This window comes from Mobula birostris, chromosome 6 (assembly GCF_030028105.1).
Source record: "Mobula birostris isolate sMobBir1 chromosome 6, sMobBir1.hap1, whole genome shotgun sequence".
Classification (NCBI taxonomy): Eukaryota; Metazoa; Chordata; class Chondrichthyes; order Myliobatiformes; family Myliobatidae; genus Mobula; species Mobula birostris.
In genome coordinates this window covers 75236856-75255632 of record NC_092375.1, presented here as the reverse complement: position 1 = coordinate 75255632, position 18777 = coordinate 75236856, and the positions used below count along the sequence as shown (strand labels likewise).

The 18777-nt window shown below is 40.8% G+C and overlaps 1 protein-coding gene across 1 annotated transcript in view; it reads right to left on the bottom strand.

Moving 5' to 3' along the window:
- Positions 1 to 18777, bottom strand: part of egfl6 (EGF-like-domain, multiple 6) — a 72001-nt gene that overhangs the window by 36549 nt on the left and 16675 nt on the right. The window contains exons 5-10 of the mRNA XM_072259711.1: positions 16843 to 16935; positions 16062 to 16181; positions 13158 to 13277; positions 10045 to 10179; positions 9501 to 9623; positions 5298 to 5360 (exon numbers count right to left, since the gene is read on the bottom strand). Of these exons, the coding sequence (XP_072115812.1) occupies positions 5298 to 5360; positions 9501 to 9623; positions 10045 to 10179; positions 13158 to 13277; positions 16062 to 16181; positions 16843 to 16935 (654 nt within the window). The remainder of the gene's footprint in view (positions 1 to 5297; positions 5361 to 9500; positions 9624 to 10044; positions 10180 to 13157; positions 13278 to 16061; positions 16182 to 16842; positions 16936 to 18777) is intronic.

The window sequence follows — 18777 nt, the reverse complement described above, 5'->3', positions numbered from 1 at the left end:
CCAGGCGCAGGTCGATGGGATTACACAGATTAATAGTTCGAAGCAGACTAGATGGGCTGAAGGGCTTGTTTTTGTGCTGTAGTGTTCTTATGACTCTATAAAATTCTGGGAACACCCAGCAGATCCGGTAGCACCCATGGCAAGGGAAACAATATTAACCTTTTAAATCAAAGACTATTTCTTGAATACTGCTGGACCTGCTAAATGTTGAAAGCATTTTCTGTGTGTTTTTCTTAATTCCTCCCTCTTTAGTCCCCTGTAATCAAGGACAACACCCTTATTTTCATCAACACTATCAACAAAGCTCTGATTTTTGTTTCTGTTTTTTCCTTCCATAAGGTGGTAACTTTTGTTGGATGCTAGGTCTGGCCATGAACTAACTTACTTTCATAAGTTATTTTCCCCTCTCAAGTTCTCTGTGAGCTCATCTAGTCCACTTCCTGCTCACTTGATCCCATGTGGAGTAAACTTCTGACTTGCCTTCCTGACCCTGGTAATATTGGTCTTGTACTTCTAGTTCCACCCTTCCTCTTTCCTTGGGTAAACCAAAATCCACTGACTCTTTCATTCTTGCTAAGTAGTATTTTACCTCATCACCATTGCTCTTCAGAGTCTTTGGGTATTCTGTAGCCTACCAAAGATTGTTTGTCTGAGGCTCTTTAGTCAGGAGTTTCTTCCGTGCCAGAGTACAAAAAGAGCTACAAATGAAGTCAGCATTGAAACCTTGCATCATGGTAATCTGTCCAATCTCAGCCTCTCAGTATTTAACATGGTTGGCCATTTCATCCATTGTATTCCAGCAGAATACAACTGTATTTATGTGGTTCCATAATATCAATGTAGTCAAGGCAAATCACCAGTAATAGTTCTTTCTCCCACTTCTGCACCATCAAGTCTGGTATCTTCAGAGACCTTGGCCTCCTCCCTAATTCTAATTTCCTTGCTATTCAACAACATCAGTTGAGCATGTAGCTTTAGTTGCCCACATATACTTGGACAATTCCTATCTTTACCTTGTTACCTCTCATTAGAAGTCAGAATGCTTGTCAAGCATCCAGGAAAAGCTGAATAGTTATGTTCTTCAGTTACATTATGGGAAAGCAGTTGTTGTTGGACCCAGCAACAAAAGTGCTTCCTTAGCCATTGCCTCTTTTCCTCCTTCTGACAAATTTCTGAAACTATGATGAATTATTTGCAGAGTTGGAGTAATATCTGAACCTAGCATAAACTTCTGACTACAGATCTGTCTCATACATGACTACACACATCCCGCTCTGTGACATCTACTGAACCTTTCTCTGCTTGTCTCCATCTGCTCATAAATCAAAAGCAGAAAGATAGTTTTCTGACATAATATTTGCAACATTCACAGATGGAAATGGTAATAGACAAAACAAAACTGTAACGATCTACCTTGGAACTCAATTGAAATATGCTTTGTGGTTCTGGAAAATGTGCTTTCCAAATAGTCACTCAGTGGCCACTTTATAAGGTACACAGTGCACTTGCTCGTTAATGTAAATATCTAATCAGCCAATCAAGTGGCAGCAACTCCATGCATAAAAGCATGCAAATGTGGGCAAGCGATTTAGTTGTTGTTCAGACCAAACATCAGGATGGGGAAGGAATGTGATCTAAGTGACTTTGACCGTGGATCGACTGTTGTTACCAGACGGGGTGGTTTAAGTATCTCAGAAACTGCTGATCTGGGATTTTCACACACACTAGTCTCTATAGTTTGCAGAGAATGGTGTGAAAAACAGAAATAAAATCCAGCGTGTGGCATTTCTGTGGGCAAAAATCCCTTGTTAATGAAAGAGACAACAGAAGAATGGGCAGACTGGTTCAAACTGACAGGAAGGCAACTGTAACTCGGATGGCCACACGTTACAATGGTGGTGTGCAGAAGAGCATCTCTGAATGCACAGCACATTGGACTGTGAAGTGGATGGGCTGCAGCAGCACAAGAGCTTGAACATACAGGCAGTGGCCATTTTATTAGGTACAGCAGACCCCATAAAATTGGAGACTTTGCCAGCAGTAAGGGAGGTTCTGAGTATGGTTTTGCATGTCACCAGACAAAATAATTAAAACAACTCCATTCAGCGACAACTCTTTGCAAAGGCAAATACGAATGTAGATGAAATGTCTGAGAATGTGGAAGACACATTTTTTAACATATTTAGAATTTGCTCTGCATTTGGATGAATCAACTTTGCCAGGCAATGAATCTTTGCTTCTTGGTTTTGCTTGTTTCATAAAAGATGAATGCATAGTTCAAGAGTTGGTGTTTACAAGGAGACTAGAAATAGATATGAAGGGGCAGTCAGTATTTTGGGTTGTTGAGCTATTTTTCAAAGAGAAGGACATTCTGCTCACCAATATGCTTGTTTGTGCAACAGGTGGGGCAGCATCAATGACAGAATGCCACTGTGGGTTTATTGCTTTCTTGAATAAAGCTGTACCTAACATATTTACCATTCACTGTGTAATTCACAGACAACATCTTGTTGCAATAAACTCACATGATCAGCTGCACAAATCATTAAATACTGTTGTCACAGCAGTAAATAAAATCAAATCCCATGCTCTCAATTCTCAAATATTTTGAGAGCTTTGTATTGAGAAGGATGAACAGTTTGAATGCTTGCTGTTGCACATAGAAGTTAGATGGCTCTCAAAAAGCAACTGTCTGAGATGGTTTTATGCACTGTTTGAAACTATGATAAAATTCTTTGAAGTCATTGGTCAGGCTGATTTAAAGTATCGTGCACAGTTCTGGTCACCTACCTTCGGGGAAGATAGCAATAAACTTGAAAGAGTGCAGAGAAAATCTACAAGGATTTTGTCAAGACTTTCAGACCAGAGTTTAATGGAAAGTTTGAATGGGTTAGGACTATATTCCTGGAGCATAGGAGAATAAGGGGAGATCTTATAGAAGTATACAAAATTGTGAGGGGTATAGATAGGGTACACACAGACTTTTCAAAGTTCAAAGTAAATTTATTATCAAAGAACATATATGTCATCATATGCAATCCTGAGATTCATTTTCTTGTGGGCATTCCAAGAAACAGAATAGAATCAATAAAAGATCACACCCTAAGTGGACAGATAGACAACCAATGAGCAAAAGACAACACTGTGCAAATACAGAAAGGAAAATAATAAGCAATAAATATTGAGGACATGAGATGAAGAGTCCTTGAAAGTGGGTTCATAGATTATGGGAACAATGATGGGGCAAGTGAAGTTGAGTGAAGTTATCCCCTGTGGTTCAAGAGCTTGATGACTGAGGGGTAATAATTGTTCCTGATCTTGCTGGTGTGAGTCCCGAGGCTCCTGTGCTTCTTCCTGATGGCAGCAGTGAGAAGAGAGCATTGCCTGGCTGTTGGGGCCCTTGATGATGGATGCTGCTTTCTTGCAGCAGCGCTCTGTGTGGATGTGCTAAATGGTGGGGAGGGTTTCATCTGTGATGGACTAGGCTGTACCCTCTCAGGTTGGGGAGACTAGAGCTACAGTCAAGGTTTAGGATGAAAAATTAAATATTTAAAGGAAACCTAAGGGAGAACTTCTTCACTAAGAGGGCAGTGCGAGTATGGAACATGCTGCCAGTGAATGTGGTGGATAAGGGATCAATTTGAACATTTAAGGAAGTTTGGATATGTACGTGACTGAGAGAGGTATGGAGGGTTATGGGTAGATGAGACCAGTCAGAAAACATGGTCTAGATGCCCAAAGGCCTGTTTCTGTGCTATAGTGCTCTATGACTCCATGGGAGATACTGGGAACATGTCTCTACATCTACTCATACCAAATTTGGACAGCAGCTAAATGGTTCTCAGCACACAGCTGGTGTGGCTACCTCTGTGGTACTGGCAGCAAGCCATGCACACAGTGGGACCATGTGTCCTGAATACAAAAAGAGATACTGTAGAAGCCCAGGGTGCATACATCTTGGTTGGTTTATAAATATTAACATGTGCACTGTAATATTCTCACCAAAAGAGGACAGGTAATTCTCTCATAGAAATTATGGCCTATCCATACTTTCTGGTGCATTAGTAAAACATCTCTGCAAATTAAGGACCATACTTCTCAGTTACCAAAGAACTTTTAAAAGTTAAAACAAAATCCTGCTACCAGCACTAAAGTGGTTTGGGTTATTGCTGTCCATTGAGAGTTTACTTCTGGATTTAAAACTGTGGCCAAACGACAGAACACACATTGGTTATACTATTGTACGAAGTACATTTTTGATTGAACTACAAAAATGTTTTTTATCCTGATTGCAAAATTAAGAATAATGATACAGAATGAATAATGATTTAGTTTTAAGAACATTTCTTGTGCTGTGGTCTACTACACAGAATCACCAGCAGAGGCCTAAATTTCCACTTTGTGTAAAATTGACTCAGTTCTACTTTCAATGTGTGGATCCTGCACCATTTGTCCTGATGGGATCTGAATCTAACTCCAGTTTCAAAGAGAGGACTCATTAAGTATTGGTATGTTAATTGGAGTAAATTAGCCCTGGAGTGTAAGTAAATAGATGGCATCTAGGGAAGGGTGAGGTTGTGTGAGGGAGGGAAGTGGTGTTGTGAGATTGTGGTTGATGGAAATGTGAATAAAATAATCTGGGATTACTATAGATTTTATGTAAGTAGGTGACTGATGTTTGCCTTATACTCAGCGAGTTCTGTGCTGTACAATAACTACTCAGATGGTGGTACAAATGTGGAAAGAACTGTAAGAGGAAGTGGTGGATATCAAGTTTAATTATCATTCAACCATACAAGAATACCCATGAATATAGCCATATGAGTTCAATTGCAACATTTAAGAGAAGGTTGGATAAGTACATAGATTGGATGGTACAGAGAGCTAGGGTCCAAGTGCAGGTCAATGGGACTAGGCAGAATAAAAGTTTGGCATAATCTAGATGGACTGAAGGACCTGTTTCTGTGTTGTATTGCTCTATGACTCTAATATGGGAAATGCATCTGAAACATATACGAAAATATATTGCCCATTCTTCCACAGATGATTGCTCCTGAATTCACTTTAAACACTTTAGAATCTGTACAAAGGGCAACTATGAAGTCTGAGCCACAAGCATTCCCTTGGAGTAGATTAATGTGACCTGTGCGACTTTATGCAAGAAATATAATTAAGATTGGAAAAATAGTTCAAAGCGGTAGTAAAACCACAGCCATTTGGCTGAGGCAATGACTATAAATAGTTGTGGCATATGCGGAGGAATTTAAAAGACTGCGGTATTTGAATTAGTTTCTCACCATTGAGGATTTCATCAGTGCTGCCCTGTTCTCCTTCCAAGTTTCCTTGCAGGAAAGGTTTGACTATTAAAAAAAAAGACATGCTTGTTAACTTACTGCAGTATTTAGTTTATATACCCCAGAAACAGATTCAGAGCAAGGTTGAGGGAATAGTTAATTTCTAGTTGGTTGGATTAATGCGGCAAATCTTCCAAGAAGCTGAACCACTAAAGATGCATCATAGGCAACCTGCATTTTACTGAAAATTATGAGCAAAACCTTCGGCAGCAGTTGAAGAAGGTGGTTTACCAAGGCCATTTGGGAGTAGATAATAATGCTGGTCTTGGCCATGACATCATGTATTCTGAAAAAATGATTTTAAAAGTTGTTGTAAAGGTCTCCTAGACTGTCTTATGAATACTCAAAAGGGCTCATTTCCGTGGGACCTGATTTTTGCATTACCTGTTTCATAAATGTCCAATCTCTGATCACATCTGCATTTTACTGTAGTTACGATCAGTTTTATTCGTATGAGTCACTGACTGAAGCCCTTAACGAATGTCGCTCGAAGTCCCACCGTCCTCACCCTCCAAACATGAATGAAGTATGTACTATACAGCCCAGACTGAATGTCGTAGAAACACAGCAGATCAATGAAGACACCAGAGGCTGCGGATGCTATAATTGGGAGGAATAAATAATCTGCTGGAAGAACTCAGCAGGTTGAGCAGCATCTGTGGAAGGAAAGGAGTTGTTGATGTTTGTCGGGTCCGAACCTTGCACTGGGACTGAGTGTGGAAAGGCGAGAAAGGATTCTGAGGTGATTGGTGAACTGAGTAGGGATGTAAGATGCCAGGTAGGGGTGGTGAGTGGGAGCAGTTGGAAGATTGCGCTAGGTGAATGATAGGTTGGCGGGGGGCAGACAAAGAGAGAGGAAAAAGAATTGGTAATGGAGCAAGTTGGAGATAGAGGAGTGTGAAAATGAGAGTGAGCTGCTGGAGGGAGATAAACAGAAACACTGAGGTCCGCCAGAGCTGGATTCATATAAGCCAGTAGAATAGAAAGAATAATTGGAAGCAGGTATGGGGTGGCAGGAGGGATGTGTGAAGTGGGTGGATGGACCCTAGGGGAGAAAGTGGACAAAAGTGGGTGAAGGTGGGAAGGGGAACAAAAATGAGAGGACTTAATGATCAGAAAGAGAGGGAGGGGGTGTGGAGAAAGGGTGGAGCAGAAAGGGTAAAAAAGAAGGGTTACTTATAACTGGAATACTCAATATACATACCATGGGGCTGTGGCCTACCCATGTAGAATATAAGATGTTGCTCCCTTCTTCGCATCTTGCTCCATCAGTTGTTTTTTTCCCCCTCTCTTTGTCTGCCTTTCTTGTTATTCACCTACCGCAGTCTTTCAACACCAACTCACTCACCTCCCCTACCTGGCACTGCTTGCCTGTCATCTTACACCCCTCCTCAGTCCACCAATTACCTCAGAATCCTTTCTTATCACCACCCTGCCGCCCCCCAATGCTGGCTGTCTGACTTCTCCACTCCCAGCCCTGAAACAGGACATTGACCAAAACGTCACCAATTTCCACAGATGCTGCTGGACCTGCTGAGTTCCTCCAGCAGATGAATCCAGTTTTCATCGGATTGATTGTTCTGCCTCTGATTCTTTTTTCAGTACAATTGCTGGACAAAATTTTAATCCATTTGGTTGAGAGGCATTAAGAGAGCTACAATGTGTCTAATATTCTTTTCTGAAAATACATTAGAATACAATAAGTATTACAGCACTTGTGTGATATGTGCAAAATGAATTATACACACTAACCTTTTCTAATACAGAAAATTCTTTTAACCTCAGGACTTTCACTGGTTCTTAACTGGGGCAAATATGTCAATAATTTTAACACAAGCATTTCAAGTATAAAGGGAATTATCAAGAAACTTTAAGACTACAAAGCATGACAGCATAATCATGTGAATAGATAATTGGCATAATTTTGAGTTGTTTAAGCAAGATTAATTCTAAGGCTAGGTATTTAAAAACTTTATACATAAACTATGATTATTAAACTTACCACTGGCATTTAGTAAGGGCATTTATTAAAATGGAGCAGAAGACTGCACTTATATAGTACAGTACCTGCCTTCTAGAAAGTGTTTAAGGAGAAAACTCATCCATTAAAATAGGTTACTGAGACTAAAGAGTTAAGTTGGAAGGGATAACCAAACTGCGTGGCAACAAAGTGGTTCTTGATATTGGCTTTAAATGAAGAGGGGGAGGAGGTGCAGAGGTTGAAGGCTTGGGCACTAATTGCTGTACAATGTAAGATGATAGAGATGAGGTCAGAGTTGCAAGTGTGGAGGGTTCAATGGGCAGGTGTTGAAGGGCCAGCGGAGGCTATAGATGTGGGGAAAAATGGTACAATGAAGGGATTTAAACAAATACTCTCTCATTCACTGTGTGACAGGCCCAAACTACTAACGTCACTCCCAGCACTACGCACACATCGCTATTTTCTTTCTTATTCCTCTCATACTTGTTCATGAAAGTTATCACTTGGTCTGACAACCGAATGCCTACTAACTTGCTGACCACTCCTGATCCCAAGAATAGTACTGTCTCCTTTGTCTTCAAATCTTTTCCGATCGTTCCACTCAAAAAATTGCTTAATCTGAAGTCCTTCCTTTTCTTTTCAAAGACAATCAGTGCACTGTAGCCTGACTGTTTGCATCATAGTCTAGTATGCAGCCTCTGGGATTGTAAGAGGCTGCAGAAGGTTGCTTATCACAGACATAACCCTCCTCGCCATTGACAGTATCTTCAAGAGGCAGAGCCTCAAGAAGGCAGCATCCATCGTTAAAGACCCTCGCTATATCTGGGACATGCCCCCTTCAGTTTACTACCATTGGGGAGGAGGTACAGGAGCCTGATAACCCACACTCAACAATTTAGGAACAGCTACTTTCCCCCTGCCATTAGATTTCTGAACGGTCCATGAACCGGAGAATACTACCTCGTTATTCTTTGTTATTCTTCTTTAGTAGTGTTTGTTTAATATTGCATTGTACAACAGATCTCATAATATATGCCAGTAATCATGAACGTGATTCTGATTCCGAGCACATTGAGACCTATTCACTCCTGTGACCTACTGTGGCACCTCTTCATAAAAAAAAACTGACCCTCTCTACGTAATTAACCCTTGTCATGTCCAGAATCTTCACTAACACTGTAAGGCTTCAAACTATCGGTGTGCTCAATTTCTGGAACATCAGGAAAGCGTTCTTGCTTCCAAGAGCTCTATGCTCTAGAATTCCCTCCCTAAACGTCTGTCTCTGTTGCTCCCCCTTCAATTTCTACACACTCCTCAAGAGCATAGGTTAAGCTTTTGGGCATTTGTTTTGATGCCTTTTTTTTCAGATAGTCTATGCTAATATTTGTTTACTAACACTCCTTTAAAATGCCTTTAGCAATTTTACTATGTTAAAGCTGTTAGAGAAATATAGTTTAGGTTATCATCCAACTACATATTCAGGCATTCCTTGATTTGTGAAACAGATGAACTCCCGGAAGACAACATTTCTTAATCAAGAAAGCTGAATAAAATGCATAAAGGGTATTTTGATGTAGGATATTCCTATAACTTTTGGTTGAACAGATGCTTCCTATATTAATTTATATAATTACAAAGGTTATATATCTCTGTAACTGTTTCCATGTATCTGAATCAGCTACAATTTTACCTATAATATGATACCTTTGAATAATTATGTTAATTGCATTTATAGTCATATAGCCACAGAGAGATATAGCACCACAACAGGCCATTCGTCCCACTAAGTACATACTGACAATCCGCCAACCATTAGAGTACTTCCACATTAATCCCATTTTATTCACCCTATACTCTCAACAGCTCTCCACAGATTTAGTCACTAAGGACAATTTGTAGTGGATAACTAACCTACTAAGCTGCATACCTTTGGGGGTGGGTGGAAATAGAAACACTGAAACAGGGAAATCCATGCAGACAGCTTCCAAGGACTGAACCTGGGTCTTTGGTGTTGTGAGGCAGCAGCTTTATCAGCTGTGCCTTTGTACTGTGCAATTTATTAAGGACATTTCCATTAAGGGTGAACTTGTGCTTTCATTATCTGTCTTCCCAGCACACGAAGCTCCTCATGTGCATGCACTATTATAATAATTACTAATGCTTACCGGAACACTGAAAGCCACTGCCTCTGAATCCCTGCTTACATTTACACTTAAAGGAGCCTTGAGTGTTATGGCAGTCTGCATGTGGACTACATGTGTGTGTACTGGCAGCACACTCATCGATATCTGTCAAAAGAAACACATCTGTCATCAGACCACTTCAAAAGAAGTAAGGTACTCTATTGGTAAAAGCATGATGTCATTGAGTCATATAGTCTGACATTCCAGAATTATTCTAATCCTGGAATTCTGACTAAGAACAACAAAGCCTTAGGGAGGAAGTAGAAATTAGCTTGCGTTCTTCCTTCTGATTACTAACCAACCTGTATCAGTAGTCGGGAACTTCAACTACTTTATAGCTTGCTAGTTCAGTTTTACAACTACAAATTTAATGTTGAGTGAAATAATAAAGGGGCTGTATCGAAAGATAAACCCCTGAAAAGTGAGCAGGGAACTCAAAATGATCACAATTTGTCTCATGATTGTCAATATACAACCGTAAGCTTGTTGTGCAACTGGTTAAAAAAAACTTCAACATTATCCGTACCTAAACACTTGTATTTGCCATCGATGTATTTAAGCTCATAGCCACTTCGGCATTTGCAGAAATAACTGCCAAATGTGTTGACACATCTCCTCAGAGGAGGGCACAGAGGTCTGGAAGATGCACATTCATCAATATCTAGAAGAGGAAAAAGTAAATGAGACAGATGTGCATGTTGTCTTTAGGAAGTAAATTTAACTGCAGATTTACTACTTAGTGCATGTATTCATTTAATTGAATATTTGGAAGTGAGGAAACTCTTGCACTTTATTGTTTACCAATAGCAAATAACTCTACATTAATTCAATACTTTTGCTTCACAGGCTAGCATTCGGTGGGAAAATGAACTGGGGCTGATACATATCATGTGTGGTCAAGCAGAGAGTAAAATGGGCTCGAAAGGACTATCTCTTCTTATATTTAATTGACCAAGATTAAATTTATCCTCAAGAGATCTTAAAACCTTCCGGAAGAAACATTTAAAATAATGATTTAATTAGGGATCCACCATGTGCCTTTGGAATACTGATGTTTTGATGGCTTATTTATTCTCCTAGATTGTTATAAAGCTTTTATGAGTTAATGATTAATTTCCTAAACTACTTTATATTAGTTTCTTACTTTCTGTGAGACAGTAGTTCAGCTGGTCTTAAAAATATCATTGTTGTGTGTTTTCATAAACACAAGAGATTCTGCAGATGCTGCAAATTTGAGCAATGCACACTAAGTGGTGGCCCTTTTCGGTTCGACTTCACACTTCTTTCCAACATGTCAGCCCATGGTCTCCTCTACCTCTATGATGAGGCCACACTCAGGTTGGAAGAGCAACATATTCCATCTGGGTAGCCTCCAACCTGATGGCATCAACATCAATTTCTCTACAGCACATCATTCTCTGTAACTTTTGCCATCTACAATGGGATCCTACCAGTAAATACATTTTTCACTATGCCCCTCTCTCCACTTTCCATAGGGATTGCTTTCTACGTGGCCCCCTTGTCCACTCGTCCCTCCCCACTGAACTCCCTCCTGGCACATCCCAGCAAGCGGGCTAAGTGGTACATTTGCTGCTGCACCTCCTGCCTCACACCATTCATGGCCTCAGTGCTTCACCTGCAAGTCTGTCAGGGCCATCTAGTGTATCTAGTGCAGCCTCACCTAGTTGATGTAGATTGGGTGTCCACTTCATCGAGCACCTTCACTCCATCCACTGCAAAAGACATGATTTCCTGATGGGCGAACATTTCAATTTAACTTCCCATTCTCATTCTGACATGTCGGTGCATGGCCTCTTCTACTTCCACAATGAGGCTCATGTTATGTTTTATGATGCTACAGGGAATGGCATGATAAACCCTCTCATTGAATCATAGAGCACCACCACACAGAAGCAAGCCCTTTGGCCCATCTAGTCCATGCCAAACTTTTAATCTGCCTACTAATTCCACACTAACACTATTCTCTGATAATATTCCCCCCATGTTCTCCTTAAATATTTCATATTTCACACTTAACCCATGACCAGTAGTTCTAGTATCACCCAAACTCAATGAAAAAAGCTTGCTTGCATTTACACTATCTATATCTCTCATAATTTTGTATATCTCTCTCAAATCTTCTCTCATTCTCCTATGCTCCTATTCAAACTTTCTCTATAATTCAGGTCCTCAAGTCCCAGCAAAATCCTTGGAAATTTTCTCTGCACTTTTTTCAATCATATTGATATCTTTCCTATAGGTAGGTGAACAGAACCGCACATCGTACTCCAAATTAGGCCTCCCCAATGTCTCATACATCTTCAGCGTAACATTCTAATTCTTGTACTCAATACTTTGATTTATGAAGGCCAACTTTCCAAAAGCTCTCTTTATGACCCTATCTACCTGCAACACTACTTTCAAGGAATTATCTATCTGTATTCCCAGGTCCCTCTGTAATACTGCACTCCTCAGGGCCCTACCATTCGCTCTGTCAGCCCTATCCTTGTTTATCCTTCCAAAGTGCAACACCTCCTATTTCTCTGCAATAAATTCCATTTGCCACTTTTCAGCCCATTTTTTTCCAGTTGGTCCAGATGCCTCTGCAAGCTTAGACCGCCTTCCTCACTGTCCACTGTGTCCCCAATCTTGGTGTCATCTGCAGATTTGCCAGCCCAGTTTACCATGTTATCATCCAGATTGGTGACACAGATGACACACAAGATCAGACCCAGCACCAATCCATGTGATGCACCGCTAGCCACAGTCAGAGAGGCAACCATCTACTACCACTCTCTGGCCTCTCCCACAAAGCCGGTGTTGACTCTAATTTACTACCTCATCCTGAAAGCCAAGTGACAGAACCTTATTGACCAACCTTCCATGTGGGACCTTATTAAAGTCCTTGCTAAAGTCCATGTATCTCAAAATACTTCCAACCAATATTGGCAGCTGTGTATGTTCAGCTGATCAAAGGGTTGTACATCGTTGCAAGCAAATGCTGCATTCAATTATTTAATTTGCAATCTGCAGCAAATGAATTAGTACAATGGAAGGCTCTCTACTCACAAGGTACATTTATAATTTAGTAATGATTGTCACTTTATCACCTATTAGTAATCCATATATTTCTCTTATAAATAGAAATACACCTCTGTAATAAACACTTCCTAGCCACTGTTGGGTAGATGTATATTTAAGTATTGATGGGAATTGCTAGGCTGAAGATAGCCAGAGGCAAGTCATCCTAGCTTTTGCCTGACAATTGCAGAAGCTCATTTCCTCCTTGTTAAATCAAGTGTCAGGGAACACTCAAAGCTCTTGTCGGTGCAATGTGTTTTCTATCTGTGCAAACAACGTAATTGCACAGAGGGAGGAAAAGCAGTCAGCAAACAAGAATGGTGTTGGAAGAGCTAAAGTCAAAGGGTAATGATGTCGTAGCAAAAGTCAAAGAGCAAAAGAATAATGATAAATGGTGGTCAAGAACACCAGACAGCAGTGCAATCCATTGTATTTTGACCAGACAATGGTCCATAATTGAAAATAATATATTAGCATTACATTATGAGATAAAAGCATTTCCTTCTGTCTTTTTTTTAACTGGCAGACTGGGCTCTAAGACATGAATCATGCACAGACCTACACAGGTTCTCCCGTCTGATCCAAGCTGCAGTCCGGAGGATGGACAGAGGCAGTGAATCTCTCCCTTTATGTTCTCACAGCCGTATTGACAATTTGCCATGGCGCATGTCCTGGAATCTAAAAGACACCAAATCTGAGAGTTCATAGGGAGCCACAGACACACAGCATACATGTGTAACGCTGCTACACGTTCAGATGGTTCGGTCAGTTTTGTTCTCTCCTTTTCATGGGTGACCAGAATTCAAATCTTTGCCAATGCAGATGAATAAACTTGGTGCTGTGGGAAGGAGGCTGGGTAAGATAACATTTTATTGTTCATTATTCCCAAAGGAAGGTGACAGCTGGAACGTACATTCCTTATTTCATCTGCTATTCTAGAGATTCAGTTAAAACAGATTGATCATAATTCACGTTAGAATACTAAGGCTACTGTGAATAAATACTAACCCCAATAGTTTGCTCTAGAATGAAAGTGAGGCTTTGAAAGGATTAAGATAAATCAGATTTCTGTCACTTTCTTGAAGTTATGTAGAGGGCCACTTACCTATTGCCCACCATCAGGAAACTTGCCACTGAAATTCCATCTTTTCTCCCCACACTCAATTTATTGTCTTGCATACATGCCTATCAACTTCCCCTTTGATCCTTTTTGCCTTCGATAATTCCTTGAAATTAGCATATCCAGAGAAAACCAATGCAGTCACTAGGAAAACATGCAAGATTCATACAGATAGCATGCAGGGTCAGGATCAATCCAGAGTTCTTTTCCTAACTGCTGTGTCACCAAGCCTCCTAGGAACATCAATTTTGTTCATCCATTTGTCCTAAAATCATGGCATTTGTTAACCACAACAGAGGTGGGTGTCCTGTTGGCATTATATTGCTTTGCTGACATAGTGCTCTTGTGTTTCCAGCTGTTGTACCAGAGACAGGTAGAGACATGCCCACTTTTGCTGTTGGTGTATTCTGAATGGAAGCAGATACATCCCCAATAAGAATGCAGAGAATTTTAAAGGGAGAAAAAATCTCCCCCTTGTTGCCTCCAAATTCTGGAGGGGGCTATTTAACTAAGGTATAAAGGTGAAGGTGGTGGTGCTGGTCTAACTCAGTCAGCAGGATACCCATGGGGTTGGCTCAAATACCGATCTTACACCACACCCAATATCATTTTCTATTGACTTCAATCGGATGTCGAGCCATTAATGAACCCAACCTCATCAGTTTCTGGTTCAGTGGCAAAAATTAAATCTGAGCATACTTGTGTTTCCCATGAGAGAAATCTTCACTTCTAACTGCACGATATTCTGTCAAGAATTAAATATTTCATTGAAACCATTCCGGTGACAGAGCATTTAGAATTAGTTAGCCCTGCTCCTCCCATGCCCGTAAGGCTGCTGAAAGTGTGAGTTGCAGCAAGGGAACGTGGTATCTGGAACCTATTAGCAGAACACTTCCTTAACCAAAGGGTTTTAACAACTGGAGTGTAAAATCACAAAGGATGGAAAGCAGAATGATGTTCTAATCTAATTGAATACAGAACATGAGATAAGATGAGAGAGAGATGGATTAAAGGAGATAATAAGTGGCAGAAAACAAGAAGTAACATACAAATTTTAAAATCTCCCTAAAATATTCAAAGTTGCAGGAATGAGATTCTCATCTTGGGCAGTATCTAACAGTTAGAACATTGATAAGATGTTTTCTTTTGCTTGTAATTGGTTGCACTAATATATTTTGTGGTGTGTTTTGTTCATAGCTGTCACACAAATGCAGCGACTTGATTAGGTTTGATGCACCTCATCAGTTTCAGCAGATACCAAGATTTATTTTCTTCCAGTAATGACCATATATTTACATGCCTGCCCCTTGCCTGAATTTGCTGTATCATTAATGGATTCATCAAACAAGTACAATTCACTTCGCAACAACTTTGGTAGCAACTTATGAATCATCATTTTAATCTACTTTAAAATATAAAATAAGCATTGGTGCTGAACCCTGACCTCAAGAATACCATATTTTTACTAAGCACTCTAACATTAAAAACTGGCTGGGACTAAACCACAATAAACCTTTCAGATAATACATGCAGCAAAAGTATTTTATTACACTATTGGACCCTGCAACTCATCCTCAGCAGCTGCCCAAATGCCCTTGGAGAAGGTCGCTTCCACTGGCACCATGACCAGCCACGGAAGGCAGTTGCAGAAGGTATCTCTTAGACCATTAACAACAGTAGACACCTCTGCCAACCCAGAAAGCCCATAGCCTTTGTCAAAGCTGGAAACCAACCACAGCTTCAGCTCAGATCACCAGCAGGCCTACTTGCCACGGCCTCTGACTGGCAACTGAAAGTCGATCTGAGCAAGCAATTCAAGTTCCCTGTCTTCATCACATCAGCATCCCTGAGGCCAGTCGTGGTCATTCTGGCAGAGACCTCAAAGCAGGAGCTCATGGTAGAACTGACGGTCCCTTGGGAAGATTGGATTGATGAGGCATTTGAACTTAAGAAAGCCAAATACCAAATACTGGTAGACCAGTGCCAGACCCAGGGTTGGAGGGCATGATGTGAACCTATTGAGGTGCATGTAGAGGTTTTTCTGCCTGCTTGCTGTGCAGAACCTACTCTCTCCTTGGCATTGCAGGGCTGCAAAGAAGAGGCATCAAGACCATCACAGAGGCTGCTGAGAGAGCCTCTAGATGGCTATAGATTTAGAGCTATGACCCGTGAACCAATGCTACTAGGACACAAGCCAGAGTCTGATCAACCCTAGCTAGGTCGCCTGGGCAAGAGTGCCTGATGTTGAAAGACCCAAAACGCCCGATGACCCCAGGTTACATCACTGATGATGTGTCCCAGTGCATAACAGGACATATCTCAGTATCATTCCAGTTACTCACTAGCACATGTGCTATCAGGCATCAGCATGTAGCCATTCAGACAGTAGCACTTGTAGCTGCCATGTGTGTTCATGCATCTGTGCTCACAGGGCCTTGGCTTCAGTCCACATTCGTTAAAATCTGTAGCAGCCAAAAAAACATTGGATCAAAACATGAGTAGCTGAAAGGACTGCATTCATTGATTTTACCAGCTGATTTATAACATTCTTGGATAACACATGGTGCAAAGTCTTTGAGAACATTAATATGACAATAGTACATTATGTAGTATTCATAGGGGTGGGAAGAAGTATGCTTGAGGAACTCACTAGGTCAAGCAGCATCCGTGGGGTAAAAGGAATTTAACCAGTCCCAGCTGGATCTTAAGAAGCAAAGCAATGAGACATACTGGTATGGAGGGTGAATACTTCTTAACCACACTCCTGAGGAGAACAATTGATGGTTCTCTGTCCCCTTCACCAAATCCCAGTCTATGGTTCTCTTCCACCCTTTTCTCTATCCACCAATCACAGCCTCCCAATGCATGGACCTGGTGATAGTTTGGATTTCCGTCACTGGACATATATTGCTGTGCTTATGGATCTTAGCTCCTCTGTTCTGGTTGTTAGAGACTGTTTCCAGTTGTCCCAGTTTCAGCCTCTTGCTCCTGGTTTTTGTGAAGTCCAGCAGGACATTTGTGTACCCAAACCTGCCTGGTCTCTGACATACCTTTCTGCCTATACTGCTGCCATGGTTTCACCTGATTCAGAAGTTACAGACCATGCAAAGTTTTGGCACTCACCTTGGTTACATGTTTTGCCAGTAAATCCAGGGTAACACTGGCATTTATTTGCCCCGATACATTCACCATGTTTACATCCATGTTCACACACAGCTGTAACAAAATCAAATGAAGGGAATGAAAGCTGATTTAGAATGTGATTGACTAGCAATCTTCTTTTGTTGTATTTTCTAGGGCCAGAGAACTTCAATGAGTATTACGGAAATAAATACAGACCAATCTAATTAACAAAGTCTTAAAGAAGAATTCATTTCTCAATTAATAGAAGAAGGAGCTGCAACTTTCCTCTCAACCTGTGTAGAGTAAATCAGTAAAATACCATGAAAGTGTATTTACTCAAAAATACTACCCAAGCCCAAATTTATGTTTTCTGCCTCTTTGGAGGTAAATGGACTGCATATGGATATCCAATATTTAAATACCATATTGCCAAATCAGATTCCAATCACAGGACAAAATCAGCAACTTGTTTATCTACACCCCTTTACATTTTGGCGTATTTGTAATCAGAAGCAATGTTTTCTCAGAAGTGAAAGGTATTATTGGATCATGCAAAATGGAGCGTAGGAGCCAAGTATCTGTTCTCTATCTGCACTGTATTCTGTGTTCCATTTATTATGGTAACTAGTCACATGAGTGGGGCATATTAAAAGTGAAGGGACTAATTAACATATTCATGCTTTGTTCTGGGCATTTGGATGCAGGGGGCTGACGGAGGTGGTATCTTTTATTGATTGCTCAATGATGCTTAATTACACTTAGCTTACATTGGGTATGCTTAAGTTTCATTACTTCAAAATTGTATATTTGCTAATTCTAATAAAGAATCGAATGAAGAATTCGACTTTTGGATGCAATCATTTGTCAGAGCAGAGGGCACGCCATGCAAGTATAACAAATCCGTAGGATTGCCAGCAGCAGCTATTGTTTCAGTTTAGTTTGACTGCTACCCGGAGTCTCGCTCTTGCTAAGTGTCAGAAGGAAGGTGGCAGGAGGAAGAAGCAGGTGTGAGTGGACTAGTGGAAATGAGTGGTGTTATGCCCCACTTCACCCTGTCAAACACGTTAAGGGTATTATGTACAAATTGTTTATATTTAAAGTAAGCTCAAAATGTAAAGTCCAGCTCAGGGCCTGGGCAGACGGTGGGTTCACAGTCTGGTTGGACCAGTTCATATCACAAAAACTAGCTATGCACTCTGTCTACACTTTTCACTGCCTTGGGAAAGCTGTCAGAATAATCAAACATCTCAGACACCCCGGACATACTCTCTCCTCCCCCTTCCCATCAGGCAGAAGTCATGGAAGTCTGTAAGCATATACCATCATGCACAAGGACAGCTTCTATCCCATTGTTGTAAGACTATTGACAATAGGATGGATTCTTGATCTCCCAATCCACCTTGTCAATGCCCTGCACCTTATTGTATGTCTGCTTTGCACTTTCACCGTATATTTTGCATTCTGTTATTGTTTTTCCCTTGTACTACTGAATGTACAGTTGGCCCTCCGTATCCACGGGGGATTGGTTCCGGGACACCCCATGGATACCAAAATTCGCGGATGCTCAAGTCCCTTATTTAAAAACCTAAGCGAGCTCGTAAGGATGTTATGTAAGGTGAAAATAGCATTTGGCGTTTGTTTTGCAGCGAGCCGTTACAGAGGCAACACACACCCTGAGCAGTGAGAGTGCTTTATCTCGATTTATTTTGTGCATCCGTTAGCAAGATGTGCCCTAAGGTATCAGAAGAGCTTAAGAGAGCTTGTAAGGGTGTTACGCTTAGCGTAAAACTGGATGTAATTCAGCATTTCGATCGCTGTGAATGAAATAAAGATAATTGTTTATGCGTTGAACTTGCCTGCGTCCACCATTCGTACTATTTACATGCAGTGAGAAAGAATCTTGAAAGCTGCTGATGTTACTATTGGTTCTGCTTG